The sequence below is a fragment of the Plecotus auritus genome (genome assembly GCF_963455305.1).
Source record: "Plecotus auritus genome assembly, chromosome: 4".
NCBI classification, from domain to species: domain Eukaryota; kingdom Metazoa; phylum Chordata; class Mammalia; order Chiroptera; family Vespertilionidae; genus Plecotus; species Plecotus auritus.
This window is the reverse complement of record NC_137775.1, coordinates 90,634,317-90,650,540: the sequence shown is the minus strand read 5'-3', so window position 1 is coordinate 90,650,540 and position 16,224 is coordinate 90,634,317. Positions and strand designations below refer to the sequence as shown.

At 54.4% G+C, this 16,224-nt stretch overlaps 3 protein-coding genes across 11 annotated transcripts in view; 2 read left to right on the top strand and 1 right to left on the bottom strand.

Annotated features, from left to right (window-relative positions):
• ABCC10 (ATP binding cassette subfamily C member 10) overlaps window positions 1–11,036 on the top strand; it is a 23,536-nt gene extending 12,500 nt beyond the window's left edge. Inside the window, exons 11-22 of one of the 9 annotated variants that reach the window (XM_080663677.1) lie at window positions 404–481; window positions 635–829; window positions 1,231–1,384; window positions 1,594–1,783; window positions 6,500–6,843; window positions 7,185–7,354; window positions 7,827–7,987; window positions 8,318–8,571; window positions 9,534–9,679; window positions 9,779–9,876; window positions 10,122–10,234; window positions 10,565–11,029. In XM_080663677.1, coding sequence (XP_080519803.1) covers window positions 404–481; window positions 635–829; window positions 1,231–1,384; window positions 1,594–1,783; window positions 6,500–6,843; window positions 7,185–7,354; window positions 7,827–7,987; window positions 8,318–8,571; window positions 9,534–9,679; window positions 9,779–9,876; window positions 10,122–10,234; window positions 10,565–10,718 — 2,057 coding nt within the window. In that variant the 3' untranslated portion in view covers window positions 10,719–11,029. Of the gene's footprint in view, window positions 1–403; window positions 482–634; window positions 830–1,230; window positions 1,385–1,593; window positions 1,784–6,499; window positions 6,844–7,184; window positions 7,988–8,317; window positions 8,634–8,811; window positions 8,941–9,533; window positions 9,680–9,778; window positions 9,877–10,121; window positions 10,235–10,564 lie in introns of those variants that run through there. The other 8 variants (XR_013960341.1, XR_013960343.1, XM_080663675.1 and 5 more) reach the window with 8 other exon arrangements.
• On the bottom strand, window positions 10,950–16,224 carry DLK2 (delta like non-canonical Notch ligand 2). Its single transcript, XM_080663685.1, has 6 exons — window positions 15,772–16,224; window positions 15,171–15,491; window positions 14,844–14,907; window positions 13,117–13,247; window positions 12,547–12,691; window positions 10,950–11,846 (listed from the first exon to the last, which is right to left on the bottom strand). Exons 2-6 carry the CDS (start codon window positions 15,244–15,246, stop codon window positions 11,111–11,113), a joined length of 1,152 nt encoding a protein of 383 aa, XP_080519811.1. The 5' UTR covers window positions 15,247–15,491; window positions 15,772–16,224; the 3' UTR covers window positions 10,950–11,110.
• Window positions 13,351–13,682, top strand: LOC308245824 (small ribosomal subunit protein eS27). The gene has a single exon (XM_080663688.1). It carries the CDS (start codon window positions 13,373–13,375, stop codon window positions 13,625–13,627), a length of 255 nt encoding a protein of 84 aa, XP_080519814.1. The 5' UTR covers window positions 13,351–13,372; the 3' UTR covers window positions 13,628–13,682.

The window sequence follows — 16,224 nt, the reverse complement described above, 5'->3', positions numbered from 1 at the left end:
CATTAAAAAAAAAAAAAATCCTGAAGGATTATTATCTAGAGGAACATGACTGTAGGTTCACTGGGAGAGAAACAGGAGGAAATGAGGCCCCACCAGAGTGTTGGGAATTTGTGAGGCGTAAGGAAAAAGCTTGGCAGCACTGCGAGGTGACGCTGGACAGAGTGCTCACGGCACTATGAATCTCCCAGGGACGAACATTTTCCGTCTGTGCTGATTGGGCTCCCGACACAGAGGGTGGACTTGATGGTCCTGCCCAGAGTCGGGATCTCGGACAGAGCCCTGCCAGAGTGGGTCCAAAGAGAATGGTGGTGGGTGAGGGGGAGGGTGAATTGACACACATTTTTAGAAAAACCTAGTATATTTCTGGAACAGTCCCTTCCTAATTTCACCTGCTGCCTTCCAGGGCCTCCCTCTGAGATCCTGCCATTGGTACAAGCTGTCCCCAAAGTCTGGGCTGAAGATGGACGGGAGTCCTACTCAGGTACGGCCCAAAGATGACAGGAAGTGGCTTGCTCTTCACCATAAGACAGTAGGCATACAATTTTTCCAGAGCTTGCCTGCCTCTCTAAAACACTGAGGTTTTCAACTGTCATCCTGCAAGCTTAATCCCCCCTTACCTCCTTGATCCTTCCAGCCACAGCACAGTCAGTATGGAGCCCAGAGAAAACAAAGGAGGGACTGGAGGTGGAGGAGAGTGCATCTGGCCGCCTGCTGCAGGAAGAAAGCAAGAAGGAGGGCGCTGTGGCCTTCCATGTGTACCGAGCATACTGGAGGGCCATCGGCCTGGGCCTGGCCCTGGCCATCCTTTCCTCACTGCTCCTCATGCAAGGTAGGAATAAACCCCGGAGCCCTTATCCACCCACAGCCTAGTCTTCCAGGTCCATCACATCCTTCCCTGTGGAGTAATCCTTACAAAGCCCAAGACTTACCAGGTATGGGCGACAGCCGAGACAATAGGCCTGCCCCCAGTCCTGAGAGAGTCCTAGAAGCCAGACAGATGCACTCTATAGCCATCGTCGGATCTGCCCCATTCTGCAAATTTGAGATCAAGCTCCCCGTAGACCTGTGGAGTGATAGACCCAGGAAAGAAGCGCACACCAGGGAGGACATGGAATAGTGGCAGTGTGGGGAGGGCCAGCAGGGTGAAGAAGGAGAGAACTAGAGTCAAGAGCAGAGGATTAGGATTAAGGAGGTGAGTCTCACAGCTTTCTCTTTCCTGTCCCCACCCAGCCACGAGGAATGCTGCTGACTGGTGGCTCTCCCACTGGATCTCTCAGCTGAAGGCAGACAAGAATAGCTCCCAGGAGGTGTCAGTCCAGACCACCCCGGACTCTGCTGGGCTCCTCTCTGCCCAACTGCTCCTCTTTTCCCCCAGAAGCTTCTAGTGAGTGACTGGGGCTGGGAGCAGGCCCGGTACTCTCAGAGTGGTTGCCAGGCAGGAAGTGAGAGTTGGGAGCAGAAGGGGGGCGGGGGGGAGAGGGCTGGTGTTCCAGGGCTCTCTCTGGAGAATGGGGAGAGGTAGTGTAGGGGAGGGGAAGGGACCTCCGAGTGGCTCTACTGTTGGTGACCCACAGCCTCCTCCCCACCACCCAGCACCTCAGTGTTCCTACTGCCCAAAGCTGCCCCCAATGGCTCCTCAGACATCCGTTTCTACCTCACCGTGTATGCGACCATTGCTGGTGTCAACTCCCTCTGCACCCTCCTCCGGGCAGTGCTCTTTGCAGCGGGCACCCTCCGGGCAGCCGCCATCCTGCATCGCCGCCTGCTGTGTCGAGTCCTTATGGTGAGGGGATGAGAGGGTGGGCATGGCATGTGGGAGCCCTCCCTATACTTGGGCCCCATCTTACTTCCCAGTCCTCGGGAGAATCTAGCCCCCCACAGATGAGTGCAGCACTTGACAACTTGTGACCTGGAAAGGCCGAGAGCAGAGGGGCTGCCTGGGTTCAGACCCAGTTACTTAACTTACAGCTTCCTCCTCTGCCACATGGGGAGAAGGGAATCGTCCTCAGAGTCGGTCAAGGGCACATGATTCCGGTCTAAAGGGCTGAGGGTTGAGCTAAGCACCCCTTAGTCCATTCGAAGTCCTTTTTGTGTTTCCTTATTTATCTATCCATCCCTTTTTCTGCATACCCTATCTCCATTTCCCCTACTTCCCTTGAAAAGCAACATTCTACTTATGTTTAATGTGTATCTTTTTGGTTTTTTTGTGTGTGTGAAATGCCCGTTTTGTGTTCATATATTTTTATAAATGAAATTTTGTTTCTTATGGTTTATATTTAGGGCTGTTTCTAAGATCCATCCTGGTTGCTATGTGTATATCTATTCTAGTCTGTTGCCTACTCATAGTATGAGGATAAATATGTTAGTCATGGAAAGTGCTTAGGATAGCCCTAGCCAGTTTTGCTCAGTGGATAGAGCGTCGGCCTATGGACTGAAGGGTCCCGGGTTTGATTCCAGTCAAGGGCATATGCCTGGGTTGCGGGCTCGATTCCCAGTAGGGGGCATGCAGGAGGCAGCCAATCAATGATTCTCTCTCATCATTGGTGTTTCTATCTCTCTCTCCCTCTTTCTCTCTGAAATCAATAAAAAAAATATTTTTAAAGAAAGAAAGTGCTTAGGATAGTGCCTGGGACATACTAAGTGCTCAATTGGCAATTATTATTATTGTTATTGTTACAAAGCCCATTCTTATCCATTGTCTTATTTGGACCTCATAATTACCCTGTGAGGCAGATATTATTATCCCTATTTTACAGATGAGGAAACTGAGGCTCTGAGAGTGACTGAGGCAAGGCTATTTCCCTAGAGAGCAGGCTGTGAACCCAGTCCTTTGTGGGTCTGTCCATTGCCTGTCAGGGAGCAGCTGCCTACTGTTCTGCCTCTCCTCCGGAAGCCAAGGAGGTGACATCTTCAGGCTGTGAAGAAATTCATTTATCTTACTCTGGCTTTGAGAGATACTTCAGAAAGTCCTTCAACCTAGTCTCCTGCCTTAAGATAGGACTGTTGCCCAAGTAAAGGCAGAGAGTTGGGGGACGGGGAAGGCAAAGGGGGCTGCCTTTGAGACTGTGCCTCCCAGTAGTAGTCCCGATATCTGGCAGTCACTGAGCCCTTACTCCATGTCAGACAGACTGTGCTGAGCAACTGGCTGCTATATATATGGCCTTTAATCCTTACCGATAGCTCTGTGACGTGCAGTTCCATTAGTCTCGATTTTTTCATGATTGATTTAGAGAGAAACATCAATTTGTTGTTCCATTTATTTATTTTTCATGTTTTGTTTTTATTTATTTTTTTTAAATAAATCTTTATTGTTCAGATTATTACAGGTGTTCCTCTTTTTTCCCCCCCCCCATAGCTCCCCTCCACCTGATTCCCCACCCCATCCCATGCCCTTACCCCCTGCCACTGTCTTCATCCATAGGTGTAAGATTTTTGTCCAATCTCTTCCCGCACCCCTCACACCCCCTTCCCCCTGAGAATTGTCAGTCCACTCCCTTTCTATGTCCCTGATTCTATTATATTCACCAGTCCATTCTGTTCTTCAGATTTTTTATTCACTTGATTTTTAGATTCACTTGTTGGTAGGTATGTATTTGATGTCATTTTGTTGTTCATAATTTTTATCTTTACCTTTTTCTTCTTCTTCCTCTTCTTAAAGAATACTCTTCAGCAGTTCATGTAATCCTGGTTTGGTGGTGATGAACTCCTTTAGCTTTTTCTTGTCTGTGAAGCTCTTTATCTGACCTTCAACTCTGAATGATAGCTTTGCTGGATAGAGTAATCTTGGTTGTAGGTTCTTGCTGTTCATCACTTTGAATATTTCTTGCCACTCCCTTTTGGCCTGCATAGTTTCTGCCAAGAAATCAGCTGACAGTCGTATGGGTGCTCCCTTGTAGGTAACTAACCATTTTTCTCTTGCTGCTTTCAAGATTCTCTCTTTGTCTTTTGCCCTTGGCATTTTAATTATGATGTGTCTTGGTGTGGTCCTCTTTGGATTCCTCTTGTATGGGGTTCTGTGCACTTCCTGAACTTGTAAGTCTATTTCTTTCACTAGGTAGGAAATGTTTTCTGTCATTATTTCTTCTAATAGGTTTTCAATATTTTGCTCTCTCTCTTCTTCTGGCACCCCAAAAATTCGGATGTTGGTACGCTTAAAGTTGTCCCAGAGGCTCCTTACACTATCCTCATATTTTTGGATTCTTTTTTCTTTTTGTTTTTCCGGTTGGGTGTTTTTTTTTTTTCCTCACATTTCAGATCTTTGGTTTGATTCTTGGGGTACGTTGATCTACAGTTGAGTTTCTGTATATTCTTTATTTCAGACAGTGTATGCTTAATTTCTGACTGGTCCTTTTCCATTTTTATGGCACTCTCATTAAGATCCTTAAAGGTCTCACTAAGTTCCTCAGTGGTTTTTAGAAGATTCTTGAGTAACCTTATAAATGTGGTTCTGAACTCTATGTCATCCAGTAGTTTGCTTTCCTCCATTTCTTTCATTCGTGACATGTTTCTTTGTCTCCGCATTTTGCTGCTTCCCTGTGTTGATGGAGTGGCTTTGTGTGATAGGTGACCTATAGGGGCCAGTAGCTCAGCCTCCCCAATCACCTGAGGTAGACACTCTTGGTACACCCCTTTGTGGGCCGAGTGCAAAGTCTTGGTGTAGTTAAGCCTTGATTGCTGTCGGTACACAAGTGTGCTGTCGGTACACTTGACTGCTGTCGGTACATTCCAGGCTAATTGGCTGTGAGGACCCGCTGTGCCTATAATGGAAGAACTGCTGTGCTGGAGACACGCTTATGGTGCAGGACTTGTTTCAGTGGGGCTTTGGTGCTCACTGAGTCTGCCTCTTGAATGTGTCACTTATGGATGTGAGGAGTTGAAATCTGGTGTCTCACACTGACCACTAGGTACACTAGCTTCTGGATCTCCAATGGGGTGCAGGTCAGCTACTGTCTGAGGCCACCCAGCAGGAGCTACAGCAAGAACTACAGTTTTCTCCTCTTTGCTTGGGGTTTGGAGGTTTTGGAGCTGTCTGACCCGGGCTGTAAGTTTGCTAGGTTAAGCTGCGATAGGGCAGGCCATTTATATGCTAAAGCCGCTGCTTGGAGCTTGGGTGGGTTTGTGGGTTGTGTAGGGCGGGGTCTCAGGGCGTCACTAGGCTAGGGCGTGGCAAACAGCCATGGCTGCCAGTAAGCCAGCTCTGCATCTCTGACCCGTCCCTGCGTCCGCGCCCCAGCACAGTAAACAATTATTCCTGCGCTGAGCCCTGCAAGCAAGCCACTCTCACTTTCTGACCCGATGGCAGACAGTCCAGCTTCTCCCCGTAGGAGTTTGGGTCCCCCATGTCTCCCCAGAAATTGGAGTTCGGAGTAATTGGGAGCTTGTCTCCCTTCAGGTTGAAAAAAGCAGCGCTCCCAGTCGCCTGCCGCAAGCCCGATTCGCACGCCTCCGTACCTCAGCTTTTCAGCGCTTGTGCACGTCTCAATGCTCTTTTCTCTTTCCTTCTAGTTGTAGAACTTCCACTCAGCCAGCTATCCCATGGTTCTGGGTGATAGATGTTTTGTCTTTTAGTTGTAGTTTTGAAATTGTTGTCCGAGGCAGCAGTTTAGGTGTTTACCTACGCCGCCATCTTGGATCCTCCTCTGTTCCATTTATTTATGCATTTATTGCTTGATTCTTGTATGTGCCCTGACTGGAGATGGAACCTGCAACCTTGACGTATTTTTTTAAAATATATTTTCATTGATTTCAGAGAAGAAGGGAGAGGGAGATAGAAACATCAGATGAGAGAGAATCATTGATTGGCTGCCTCCTGCACACCCCCCACTGGGGATCGAGCCCGCAACCCAGGCATGTGCCCTTGACCGGAATCAAACCCGGGACCCTTCAGTCCGCAGGCCGACACTCTATCCACTGACAAGACTGGCTAGGATATCCTTGGCGTATTTAGATAATGCTCTAAGCAACTGAGCAACCCGGCTGGGCTATTATCTCTGTTTTTGAAATGAGGAACGGGGGCCTTTAAGAGATTGAGGGGTTTCACATCTACTAAGTGGCAGAGCTGGAATCCCAGCTGCAGTCTGACTCCAGAGCCTGAATGCTACCATGAGACAGTACTGACTTGGACCACTGCCCTCACCGCTCTGTCCAGCCCTAGGCGATCAGGATGTTCCTCCTGACATCTAACTGAAGCTCACTCACTGGCCTGAAGTCCCCATGTTCTGGAGAGGGACGTAGGCATGTCTAGCACAGAGGTAGAAGAGTGGCCAGCATGGCCTTTCAGGGTCACCACTGGCCAGAGGGACAGTCTCTATCTTTTCTACCCTGCGATATTCTTCCTCCTGGCCCCACCTATTCCTCCTTTCTGCTCCCAAACTCTGGAGACACTTTACTTTCTTCCAATTCTCTACCTTGAACCTTCTGCACCCCACCTCCCCCAGGGTGGCCTCCAACCCCTTTTGTGCCAGACCCTGCCCTTGCCCAACCACATCCCTTCTTCCAGGCACCCATCACGTTCTTCGACTCCACGCCTATGGGCCGGGTCCTAAACCGCTTCTCCTCTGATGTGGCCTGTGTGGATGACAGCCTGCCCTTCATCCTCAACATCCTCCTGGCCAACACGGCAGGCCTGCTGGGCCTCCTGGCTGTGCTGGGCTCCGGCCTGCCCTGGCTGCTGCTGCTGCTGCCGCCTTTGAGCGTTATCTACTACCGTGTGCAGCGCCATTATAGGGCTTCCTCGCGGGAGCTGCGGCGTCTGGGCAGCCTCACACTGTCTCCACTCTACACCCACCTAGCCGACACCTTGGCCGGCCTCCCAGTGCTCCGGGCCTGCGGGGCCACTGACAGGTGTGTGGAGTCTGCCTCTCCCAACCAGAGCAAGGGTGTGAGGTGCTGTGGGAAGGGTGCAGAGAACCCCTCTTAACAAGAAAGGCACATGGGAGAGAGGCGCTACAGGTCTCCTGAGAAGGGAAGGGTGGGTGAAGGCACTAAGGGAAAGAGGAAAGAAACAGAAAAAAGGGATGGGTGGCAGAGCAGACCCCCTGTGAAAGAACACACTGACCTCTCCATACCCTCAGTGAGGCCTCTGGGTGTGTTGATCAGCTCCAAGAAGAAGGCGTTCTATAGGGGAGTCTGGGCAAGTGATTGCAACAGTGGAGTGGCCTTGCTTCCCCCCTGGTCTCCCCCAGGTTTGAGGAGAAGAACCAGAGACTCCTGGAGCTAAATCAGAGGTGCCAGTTTGCTTCCAGTGCCACAATGCAGTGGCTGGACATTCGGCTACAGCTCATGGGGGCCGCAGTGGTCAGTGCCATCGCAGGCATCGCTCTGGTACAGCACCAGCAGGGCCTCGCCAACCCAGGTACCACCCCGGGAACTTCACTCACCTCAGAAGCATGCGATTCCCATCCCCTGCCCCGGACCTCTCCCTGCATTGTCCCCCAGCGTTTTCACCTGCCACTCAGGTTCCCTGTGAGTATGTGTCATAATTCTCCTGCCCCTTATTTTAGAGTTGAGGACACTGAGTCTCAAGAAGTGACTTTCCCAGGTGATGCTGGCTCTGGTACTAGAACCAGTCTTCTGGTCTCTGCCCCTGCCCTGCTCCCCCCATCCCCAGCACTCTGCCAGGCCCACCTGTCTTCCCTCAGAGCCTCTGCGGACCCACTCCACTGCCTGGCATCTAGCGTCCTGTGGCCCTGGGTCTGCTGCTGGCACCTTCCTGCTTCTCTGTGGCCTCCTTTAAATGCCTGCAGTCCGCAGCTTGAGATTCTCCTCTTCGACCTCAGTCCTCCTCACCAAGCTTCCCCTAGTGCCTGGTGTTCCTCTCCTGCTAGGACTGGTGGGCCTGTCTCTGTCATATGCCCTGTCCCTGACGGGGCTGCTCTCGGGCCTGGTGAGCAGCTTCACGCAGACAGAAACCATGCTGGTGAGCGTGGAGCGGCTGGAGGAGTACTCCTGCGACCTACCCCAGGAGCCCCAGGGCCAGCCAATGCAGGTAGGCCTGCACCTGTGCCTCAGGCCTGGGCACTGGAACCCTGAAGGACCCTCCCGACCGCCCCAGTCATTCCCCAGGTTCCTTTCCTTTCACTCCTTGCCATCTTTCTCAGCTCCTCTAATGTCCCTGCATGATCTCCCCTTTCTTCACTGTGTCCCTCATCTTTGTGTCTGTTCTCCCATCTCTCCTTCACTTGCCCTCATTTCCCCCCTTCCCTCTCACGTCATCCATTTCTCATCATTCCCCCTCCTTCCACTCTCCAACCCCCCTTCTCCCCATGTCTCCCCGTCTCACCCATCTCCCTCCACCTCCACCCACGGACCCCACCAGCTAGGCACTGGCTGGCTGACGCAGGGGAGCGTGGAGTTCCAGGATGTGGTGTTGGTGTACCGGCCAGGGCTGCCAAATGCCCTGGATGGGGTGACCTTCTGCGTGCAGCCCGGAGAGAAGCTGGGCATCGTGGGCCGCACGGGCTCTGGAAAGTCGTCCCTGCTGTCAGTGCTGTTCCGGCTGCTGGAGCCCAGTTCGGGGCGAGTACTCCTGGACGGAGTGGACACCAGCCAGCTGGCGCTGGCCGAGCTCAGGTCTGGGGGAGCGAGAAGAGGAGAACCAGACTACTGGCACAGAGAGGAAGCCTAGCCGAAAGGTTTCTATAGACTCAGGGCAGCAGGGTCGATTGGGGGGAGAAGGCAGCTAGGACAGCAGGCAAGGATGGCGAGCTCCCAGTGCTCGCTATCCTCGGGTCCAGGGATGTAGCTATGGTCTCAGGCCTTTAATCTTACCCAGGCCCACCTTTCCAGCTTCATCTTTCTTGTACTTCCCAGTATACACCTTGCACTCTAGATCAGGGGTCACTGCGTCCTGAATCAGAGCCTCCCGGTGCTGTGCCCAAGATATTCATCCTCTCAGCCCTCAGGCTTGGCGGGTGATGCTCAGGGCACTCGAGACCTGGGCCAGTTGCCCCTGGCAACAAGAGGCCACATCTGATGCTAAACAACTCCCCCCACCAGCCCAGGTTAGCCTAGTGTCATTTTCTCTGATGTGGAAAAGGTAGGGGAGCTCTGTTCCAAAGCCTATTATTGGTCCCAGGCCCTGGCCCTGCCTTCCCTGCCTTCTCTTCTAACTTGTGGTGGCCTTGCATTATAGCTCCACCATATGGCTCCTTAGGACCCAATTCCAGGCCCTCCAATCTTGACGCACCCCCTCCCTACCATTCAACTCTCTGCTCATTCCTTGCCACCACAGCTGTCCCAGTGCCTGCTGGAGTCAGTGCCCCACCGCTAGCCCACTCCTGCCCTGTGTTTTGTAGCTTAGTGAGATGTAAGCTCCTTAAGGGCAGAGTGTGGGCCTTTGGTTTCTCTCCTATCCCTCATGGCACTTGCACAGTTCTGGGAACACGCTGAACAGCTGGGGGGCTGAGTGAGGGTCATGTTCAGGGCTCCTCCCCAAGCGTCTCTGGAGGTGCTAGACCTATAGCTAAAGCCTGTGCTGGGTGCAGAAGTGACCACATCTCCAGCTTAGACCCATGTCCCTCCTTGTCCCCCAGGTCCCAGCTGGCTATCATCCCCCAGGAGCCCTTTTTGTTCAGTGGGACTGTTCGGGAGAACCTGGACCCCCGGGGCCTATATGAGGACAGGGCCCTGTGGCAGGCTCTGGAGCAGTGCCACCTGAGTGAGGTGATCGGGTCCATGGGTGAGTACCAGGCCCTACTCTGCAGGGTGGAAGAGGAGGGAGCAGGGAGGGGGCAGAGAGAGACCTAGGACCCAGGGGTGAAGATGCTGTGCCTTGTAGGTGGTCTGGATGGTGAGCTGGGCGAGGGGGGCCGGAGCTTATCACTGGGGCAGAGGCAGCTGCTGTGTCTGGCCAGGGCTCTCCTCACAGATGCCAAGGTAAGGTGAGAGGAGGAGACATTCGAGAGGGCCGGGAAGAAGGCAGGGGCATGTGAGGGGTGAGGGAGTGAGTAGGGAGAAGTCTCAGAGGACCAAGTTAGTTTTTCTTTTAGAGCTGGAGGTGGGGAGCTGCAGGCTGGGCTGCGCTGTGCTGGGCCCACCGGAAGGTGGAGGCTGGTGCTTGGGCAGGAGCCAAAACTAACCCTCTTCTCTGTCCTCCTGCCCACCCCCTCCACATGTTCCAGATCCTGTGCATTGATGAGGCCACGGCAAGTGTGGACCAGAAAACAGACCAACTGCTCCAGCAGACCATCTGCAAACGCTTCGCCAACAAGACAGTGCTAACCATTGCCCACAGGTGTGCAAGCATCCGGCATGAGATTCCAATCAGGGGATATAGTGTCAGGGACCCCAGGGGTCAGAGCCCTAGAGATTCCAAATTTCCATGAACCTCAGCTCCTCATTCTCATAGCACATTGTTTGAAGGCATCTGTAGTCCCCAGCACAGAGCAGGGTAAAGCCTGGGGGCAGAACTGGGCTGTCTAGGGGAGGAGAGGAAGGAATGTGGGTCAGCTTCCTGCTTCAGGGCAGCGGTCGCCAACCTTTCAGACCTCACGGACCACCGTTTGGCGACCACTGCTTTAGGGTGTTGCCCTCCATCCTCCGCTGACCACCTCCTCTCACACAGGCTCAACACCATCCTGAACTCTGATCGGGTGCTGGTGCTGCAAGCTGGGAGGGTCGTGGAGCTGGACTCCCCTGCCACCCTGCGCAACCAGCCTCACTCCCTGTTCCAGCAGCTGCTGCAGAGCAGCCAGCAGGGAGCCCACTCCTCCTCCTGAGGACCCCACCCTCCTGGGTCACCCCTATCTTACCCTCTGCTGAGTGGCTGCCGAGCTGTTTGTTTACATTCTCCTCCATGGCTCTACCTCACTGGCACTTTCCCGGGGGGAAGGTGTCATGGGTTCCTCTCTGAGAACCAGGCTTAAGGCAAAGTCCCAAGGTTTCCCCAGAAATAGGCCTCTGCTCAGCCCTCTTCAGTGACGCCAGGCAGGTTTTTCTGGAAAAGGAGTCCACTTATAACTTCATAGTTTTATTGAATAAGATTCCCATCTTACATTCTGTATATTAAAAAAATAATATTTCTTGTGTGAAGCTGCTGAGGGGTGGCAAGTGAGGACCATTCCAGTCTGAAGGACAGAGGAGGTGGAGGCGGCACAAAGCCCCACCTCCATCACAGTGCCGTGGTTTTTCCAGGCTCAGGGGGCAGGTCAGGTGGCAGGGGGAGCCCTGCAGGCAGCATGCTGACCTGACATTCTTGGTCCTGGCGTGCTGGGGCGTAGTGCGGTGCCGAGTCGCAACAGGGTCCAGGGGGACAGACACCCCGGCGCCAGGCCCTCAGGGTTAGCAACACCGTGGATAGGACCAGGGTGGCAGTGAGGGCCCCAAACACCACCACGGCCACCAGGCTAGACTCACCTAGCCTGGCCTCTTGCCTACGCACTACCTCCTTCACTGAGATGCGCAGCAGACCAGCCCCTGCGCTGTGAGGGACAGGCCCCGTGGCAGGCACCACCATAGTTGAGGTGAGCCCCAGGGGCATGTCTGCCATGGTGGCAGGGTCTGGGCCAGGTAAGACGAGCTCACAAGTCTTGCCTCCATAGCCGCTGGGACAGAGACAGTCGAAGTCATGGACCCGGTCCCGACAGCGGGCCCCTCTCTGGCATGGGCGGCTGGCACAGTCATCCAGGTTGATGGTGCAAAAGCGTCCAGCAAAGCCCTCAGGGCAGAGGCAGGAGAAGCGGTTTATGCCATCCAGACAGGTGGCGCCGTTAGCACAAGGCCGCATCAGACAGTCGTCTACATTCACCTCACAGTAGGCACCCACAAAGCCTGCCAAGCAGCGGCACGTGAAGTTGAGGGCAAAGCCCTGGTCGTCCTGGCACTGGCCGCCATTCTGGCATGGGGAGCTGGGGTGGAGGTGGGAGAGGGCTTTGATATGGACTCACACCTGCAGGGTAGCCTAGGTCAGCATCCTGACCACTGCTGCCCACCCCCCTTCCAGCAATGTCACCTTGAATCACATTCTGAGCCTCCAATATCTCCTTTTAAAAATGGGAATGGAAGTAGCATCCAGCTTCCACATTGTGAGGGTTAAATGAGATAATCCAATGTCAAGCAGTTAGCATAGGGCCTGGACTAAAGGCAAGGCTCAAGGCAAGTGTATTATTACCTTGGTAGGCTCTTAGGCCCCACACAGAAATGAGGGCAGGCCCCGCCCTACAGGCCCATTTCCCCATGCACACAATGAGGCTTAAGGCTGCTGTGTGGGACATCCTTAGGGGCCACAGGGGCAGCTTTGCTGGGAGGATGAGGGGAGTCCTAGGTCCACAAGCCCTCTCCCCGCAACAGCCAGAGCAATCACACATTGATCTGTTATATCTCCAGTTCCTGTAGATTTTTGTTGAAGAAATGGTCCAGATGGTATAAAAAAGCTGAGAAACCCTGAACTAGGGACACTGGCAAGCTGGGGTTTTATCCTTCAGTGCCCCCAGTGGGGCTTCTGACCCTCAGCCCTGTTACTTCACCGCCAGCCTCTCAACAGTCCTGCCTCCTTCCGTCACCAGATTCCCACCTAACCTTGAACCCACCCCATGGGGCCATACTCACCCTGCCTGCTCACAGGGTCCAGTCTTGAGCTCACAGTCCCGTCCATGGAAGCCTGGTGGGCACACACAGTGGTACTCGCCGCCCCCATCATATACACACTGGCCTCCATTCCGGCAGGGGGACTGCGTGGTACAGATGTGCTCATCTGTAGATGAGATGGAAGGTTCTGGGATAGCCCCTTACATCTGGCACCCAGACCTGGCCAGGCCCCACCTAAGGCTCTATGGGTGCAGCTCATACTGCAAACCCACCCAGGCTGGTATGTATGGTGGGGAAAACAACAACACTGAATTCGGAATCAGGAGGCTCCTAGCCCTGACAATGTCAATCTGTCTCAGTAACTTCAAGCAAGTTGTAGCTCATCTATGAGCCTCAATGTCCTGATCTGTAAAATGAGTACCATTTCCGCAGCTGCCTTGCCTGTCTCATGGGGTTAGGTTAAGGGCCAATTCAGACAAAAGATAGGTATGAAGGCTAAAATGATAAACTGGCTGGACACAATAAATAGTGGATGTTCTCCCAAGACACATGGGGTCTCCAGACCAACAGCCGCCCTCTCTATTCCCCTACCTTTGTCACAGAACTTGCCCGCCCAGCCACCATGACAGATGCACTGCCAGGGCTGGTGGCAGGAACCATGCTGGCAGCCAGGCATCCTCACACAGCGCTCACAGTGCAGCCCCTCCCAGCCTGGGTCACACCTGATGGGGAGAAGCACAGGGTCAGGGCTCTGGGCGGGGGATGTGAGGAAGTGGAGGCAAGACCAGAACATTTCGAAAACAAAAAGACATGACACTTCCAGCGGTGACGACCTCCCCACGACAATATGCCTCTCGCTAAGGATCTCCTCCATCCCTCTCCGGAAGAGGAGAAGAGGAAACACAAGAAGAAGCGCCTGGTGCAGAGCCCCAATTCCTATTTCATGGATGTAAAATGCCCAGGATGCTATAAAATCACCACCGTCTTTAGCCACGCACAAACGGTAGTTTTGTGTGTTGGCTGCTCCACTGTTCTCTGTCAGCCAACAGGAGGAAAAGCAAGGCTTACAGAAGGATGCTCCTTCAGAAGGAAGCAGCACTAAAAGCACCTCAAATCAAGATGCGTGGGAAACCATCCCAATAAACACATTTTGGATACAAAAAAAAAAAAAAAAAAAAAAAAAGACATGACAGTCCCCAAAGGAAGCAGGACCATCCGAGATAGGTGTGGGCTGTGCAGGGTCACGTATGTGGAATCAGATCATCTGACACCAGCATTCAAGTCTTGGTTCTGCACTTTGTCCTTATGAGCCTTAGTTTCCTGATCTGTAAATTGGGAATACACTTTCCAGGGATGTGTTGAGTAAGAAACTAAGATGATTGTAAATACTCCCAGTATCAGTCCTGGCATATCTGAGACTCAGAAATGTGTGTTGTTTTTTAAAGAGTGCCCTTGATTCCAGGGCAAACGCCTGACCTGTGTTTTTTTTCAATCCTCACCCAAGGCGTGAGGATATTTTTTTCCATTGACTTTTAGAGTGGAAGGAAGGGGAGAGGGAGAGAGAGAAACATTGATGTGACATAAACACATTGATTGGTTTCCTCCCACACAGGATCTGATGAGGGCCAGGGATCAAACCTACAACCCAGGTATGTGCCCTTGACTAGGAATTGAACCCATGTCTCTCCAGCAGGCCTGCACTCTAACCATTGAGTACCCCGCCAGGGCCTGGCCTATTTTTTTAAAAAAGCCCTCCATCCTTGAGTTGGAAACACCCCCAGCCCCTCCAGCAACTTGCCCTGACAGGTCATTTCCTTATGTCCATCCAGACACATTTCCCTCCTGCTATTGAATTTGCCCCACCCCCTCCCCAGTGAGTCAATTACTCAAATTCATCAAGATACTCTTTCATAAGGTCTTCTCCCCGGCAGTCCTCCCAGCAGCCTTTCTTTTATAAGCCAAACCAATTCTCTTTATACCTTTCCTATCTCTCCCTTTCCTCCAGGCTCCCAATCTCCAAACTCTCTCAAGCTCCAGGCCTTTCTCCTGGTCTTGAGGAGGAATGTTTCAGAATTCCTGGGTCAAATTTGGGGGAGTAAAACAGTGGGGAGGCATAAGCTGGAAGAAGGAAGAGTCAAGGCAAAGGGGGGTGGGGGAGGGAGGCTGGCCAGTCTGCCCTGTGTGCCGTGGGGGGATGGGAAGAGAACAGTAGGGTCTTAAGCCCCTAGACACACTGCCCTGGGGCTTGACCTGTTATGGGTGTGAAGGGCTGGGAAAAGAGGAGCAAAGGGTTTAGAAGCATGTGCTCAGAGAGGTACCTGCAGGAGCCGTCAGGCGCACAGCAGCCGTGGGCCAGGTCACAGTGGGAGCTGCAGTCATCAGCTGCAAGAGATTGATGTGGGAGGGGTGAGCCCGATCCGGGTTGGGCTCCCTGAGATGCTGGGCTCGGGAGGGTGCGGGGCCCCAGTAATTGGGTGGGCTCAGCTCTGGGGCAGGGCCGAACAGACACTCGTCCAAGGGATGACTTGGGTCTCACCAACCCCGGGGGTCCGAGCGGCTGCAGTGCCGTCTCTGGCCGGCAGAGGTCAACGTGCAAGCGGGGGACGTCGGGAGAGGGCCGCGACCTGTGTCCTGGGTGCGCTCACCTACGGCATGCTGAACCGGTGCCCCCAGGATGCACAACAGGCACATGAGATGCAGGCAGCGGCAGCCGCTGGGCATGGTCAGCGCCGGCCCCAAGAAGGACGGACGGATGGACGGCCGTACGTGCGGACACCTGTGGGACGGCACAGGCTGGGAGGCGGTCGGATGCGGAGATAAGCTGCACGGATTGCGGTTCTGAGCGATAGGAGCCGAGGGGGAGAGGGAGAATCCGGACCGAAGAAGCGGGTGAAGGCAGCGGCCGAGCAGGGGCGGGGAAGGGTTGAACCAGCGAGGAGGTTGGTGACACGGCCCGGAATCAGACTCTGTGGGAAGAAGGTAAAGGATGGGCAGCGTGGAGGGGCCGGGTCTAGGGACGCAGCAGAACGGAGGAGTCCGTGGGGATGGGGATCGCGCCGAGGGGAGGCCTTGAGCACGGAGGGGACGCGGGGTCTGGTTCCCAGCAGCGAGCAGTCTCCGAACCCCACCCCCACCCCCACCCCGCACTTCAACCAGGACTTGCCCCCTTCCCATCTCAGCCGCGCTAGGCTCGGCCGCGACGCCGGACCTGAAGTCCCTGAGCGCCCCTGCCCTCGCGGTCCTCACCTCGGGCTGCGAGGCGGCGCGCTCCGGGCGCAAAGCGAAGCCGGATCCGACGGGCTCCGCCGTGGGGCCGAGCTGAGGCGCGGGGCCGCCCCTAGCGGGCCTCGGGGCCGGGCGCCGAGGCGGCTGCCATGAGATCCAAGCGCTCCGGAATCTGGGGCTCAAGGCGATCCCGAGCGGCGGCGGCGGCGGCGGCAGCAGCGGCAGCTCCTCGTGCGCGCTCGGGCCGCCTGCCAGAGGCGGCGTGTGCCGGCCGATCCCTCCTCCCCGATCCACTCCCCGGCCTGCCGCCGGCCCGCCCCCGATCCTCCAGCGTCCGCCGCCCACCCTCCTGCGGCGCACAGCTCACGCCTCTTCTAGGAGCTCGGCGCTCGCCCCTTTCTCCGCTATCGCTCTCTCCCCTGGGCCCCCACCCTCCGCTGCCACCTAACCTATCCGAACCTTGCTTTCTTCATC

Excerpts from the sequence above, each read along its gene's own strand:
- DLK2 (XM_080663685.1), bottom strand. The coding sequence starts at position 15,246 with ATGCCCAGCGGCTGCCGCTGCCTGCATCTCATGTGCCTGTTGTGCATC. Across the intron at positions 14,908-15,170 it reads ACCGGTTCAGCATGCCGTAG|CTGATGACTGCAGCTCCCAC; the intron begins GTGAGCGCACCC and ends AATCTCTTGCAG. Across the intron at positions 13,248-14,843 it reads GCGCCTGACGGCTCCTGCAG|GTGTGACCCAGGCTGGGAGG; the intron begins GTACCTCTCTGA and ends TCTCCCCATCAG.
- LOC308245824 (XM_080663688.1), top strand. The coding sequence starts at position 13,373 with ATGCCTCTCGCTAAGGATCTCCTCCATCCCTCTCCGGAAGAGGAGAAG.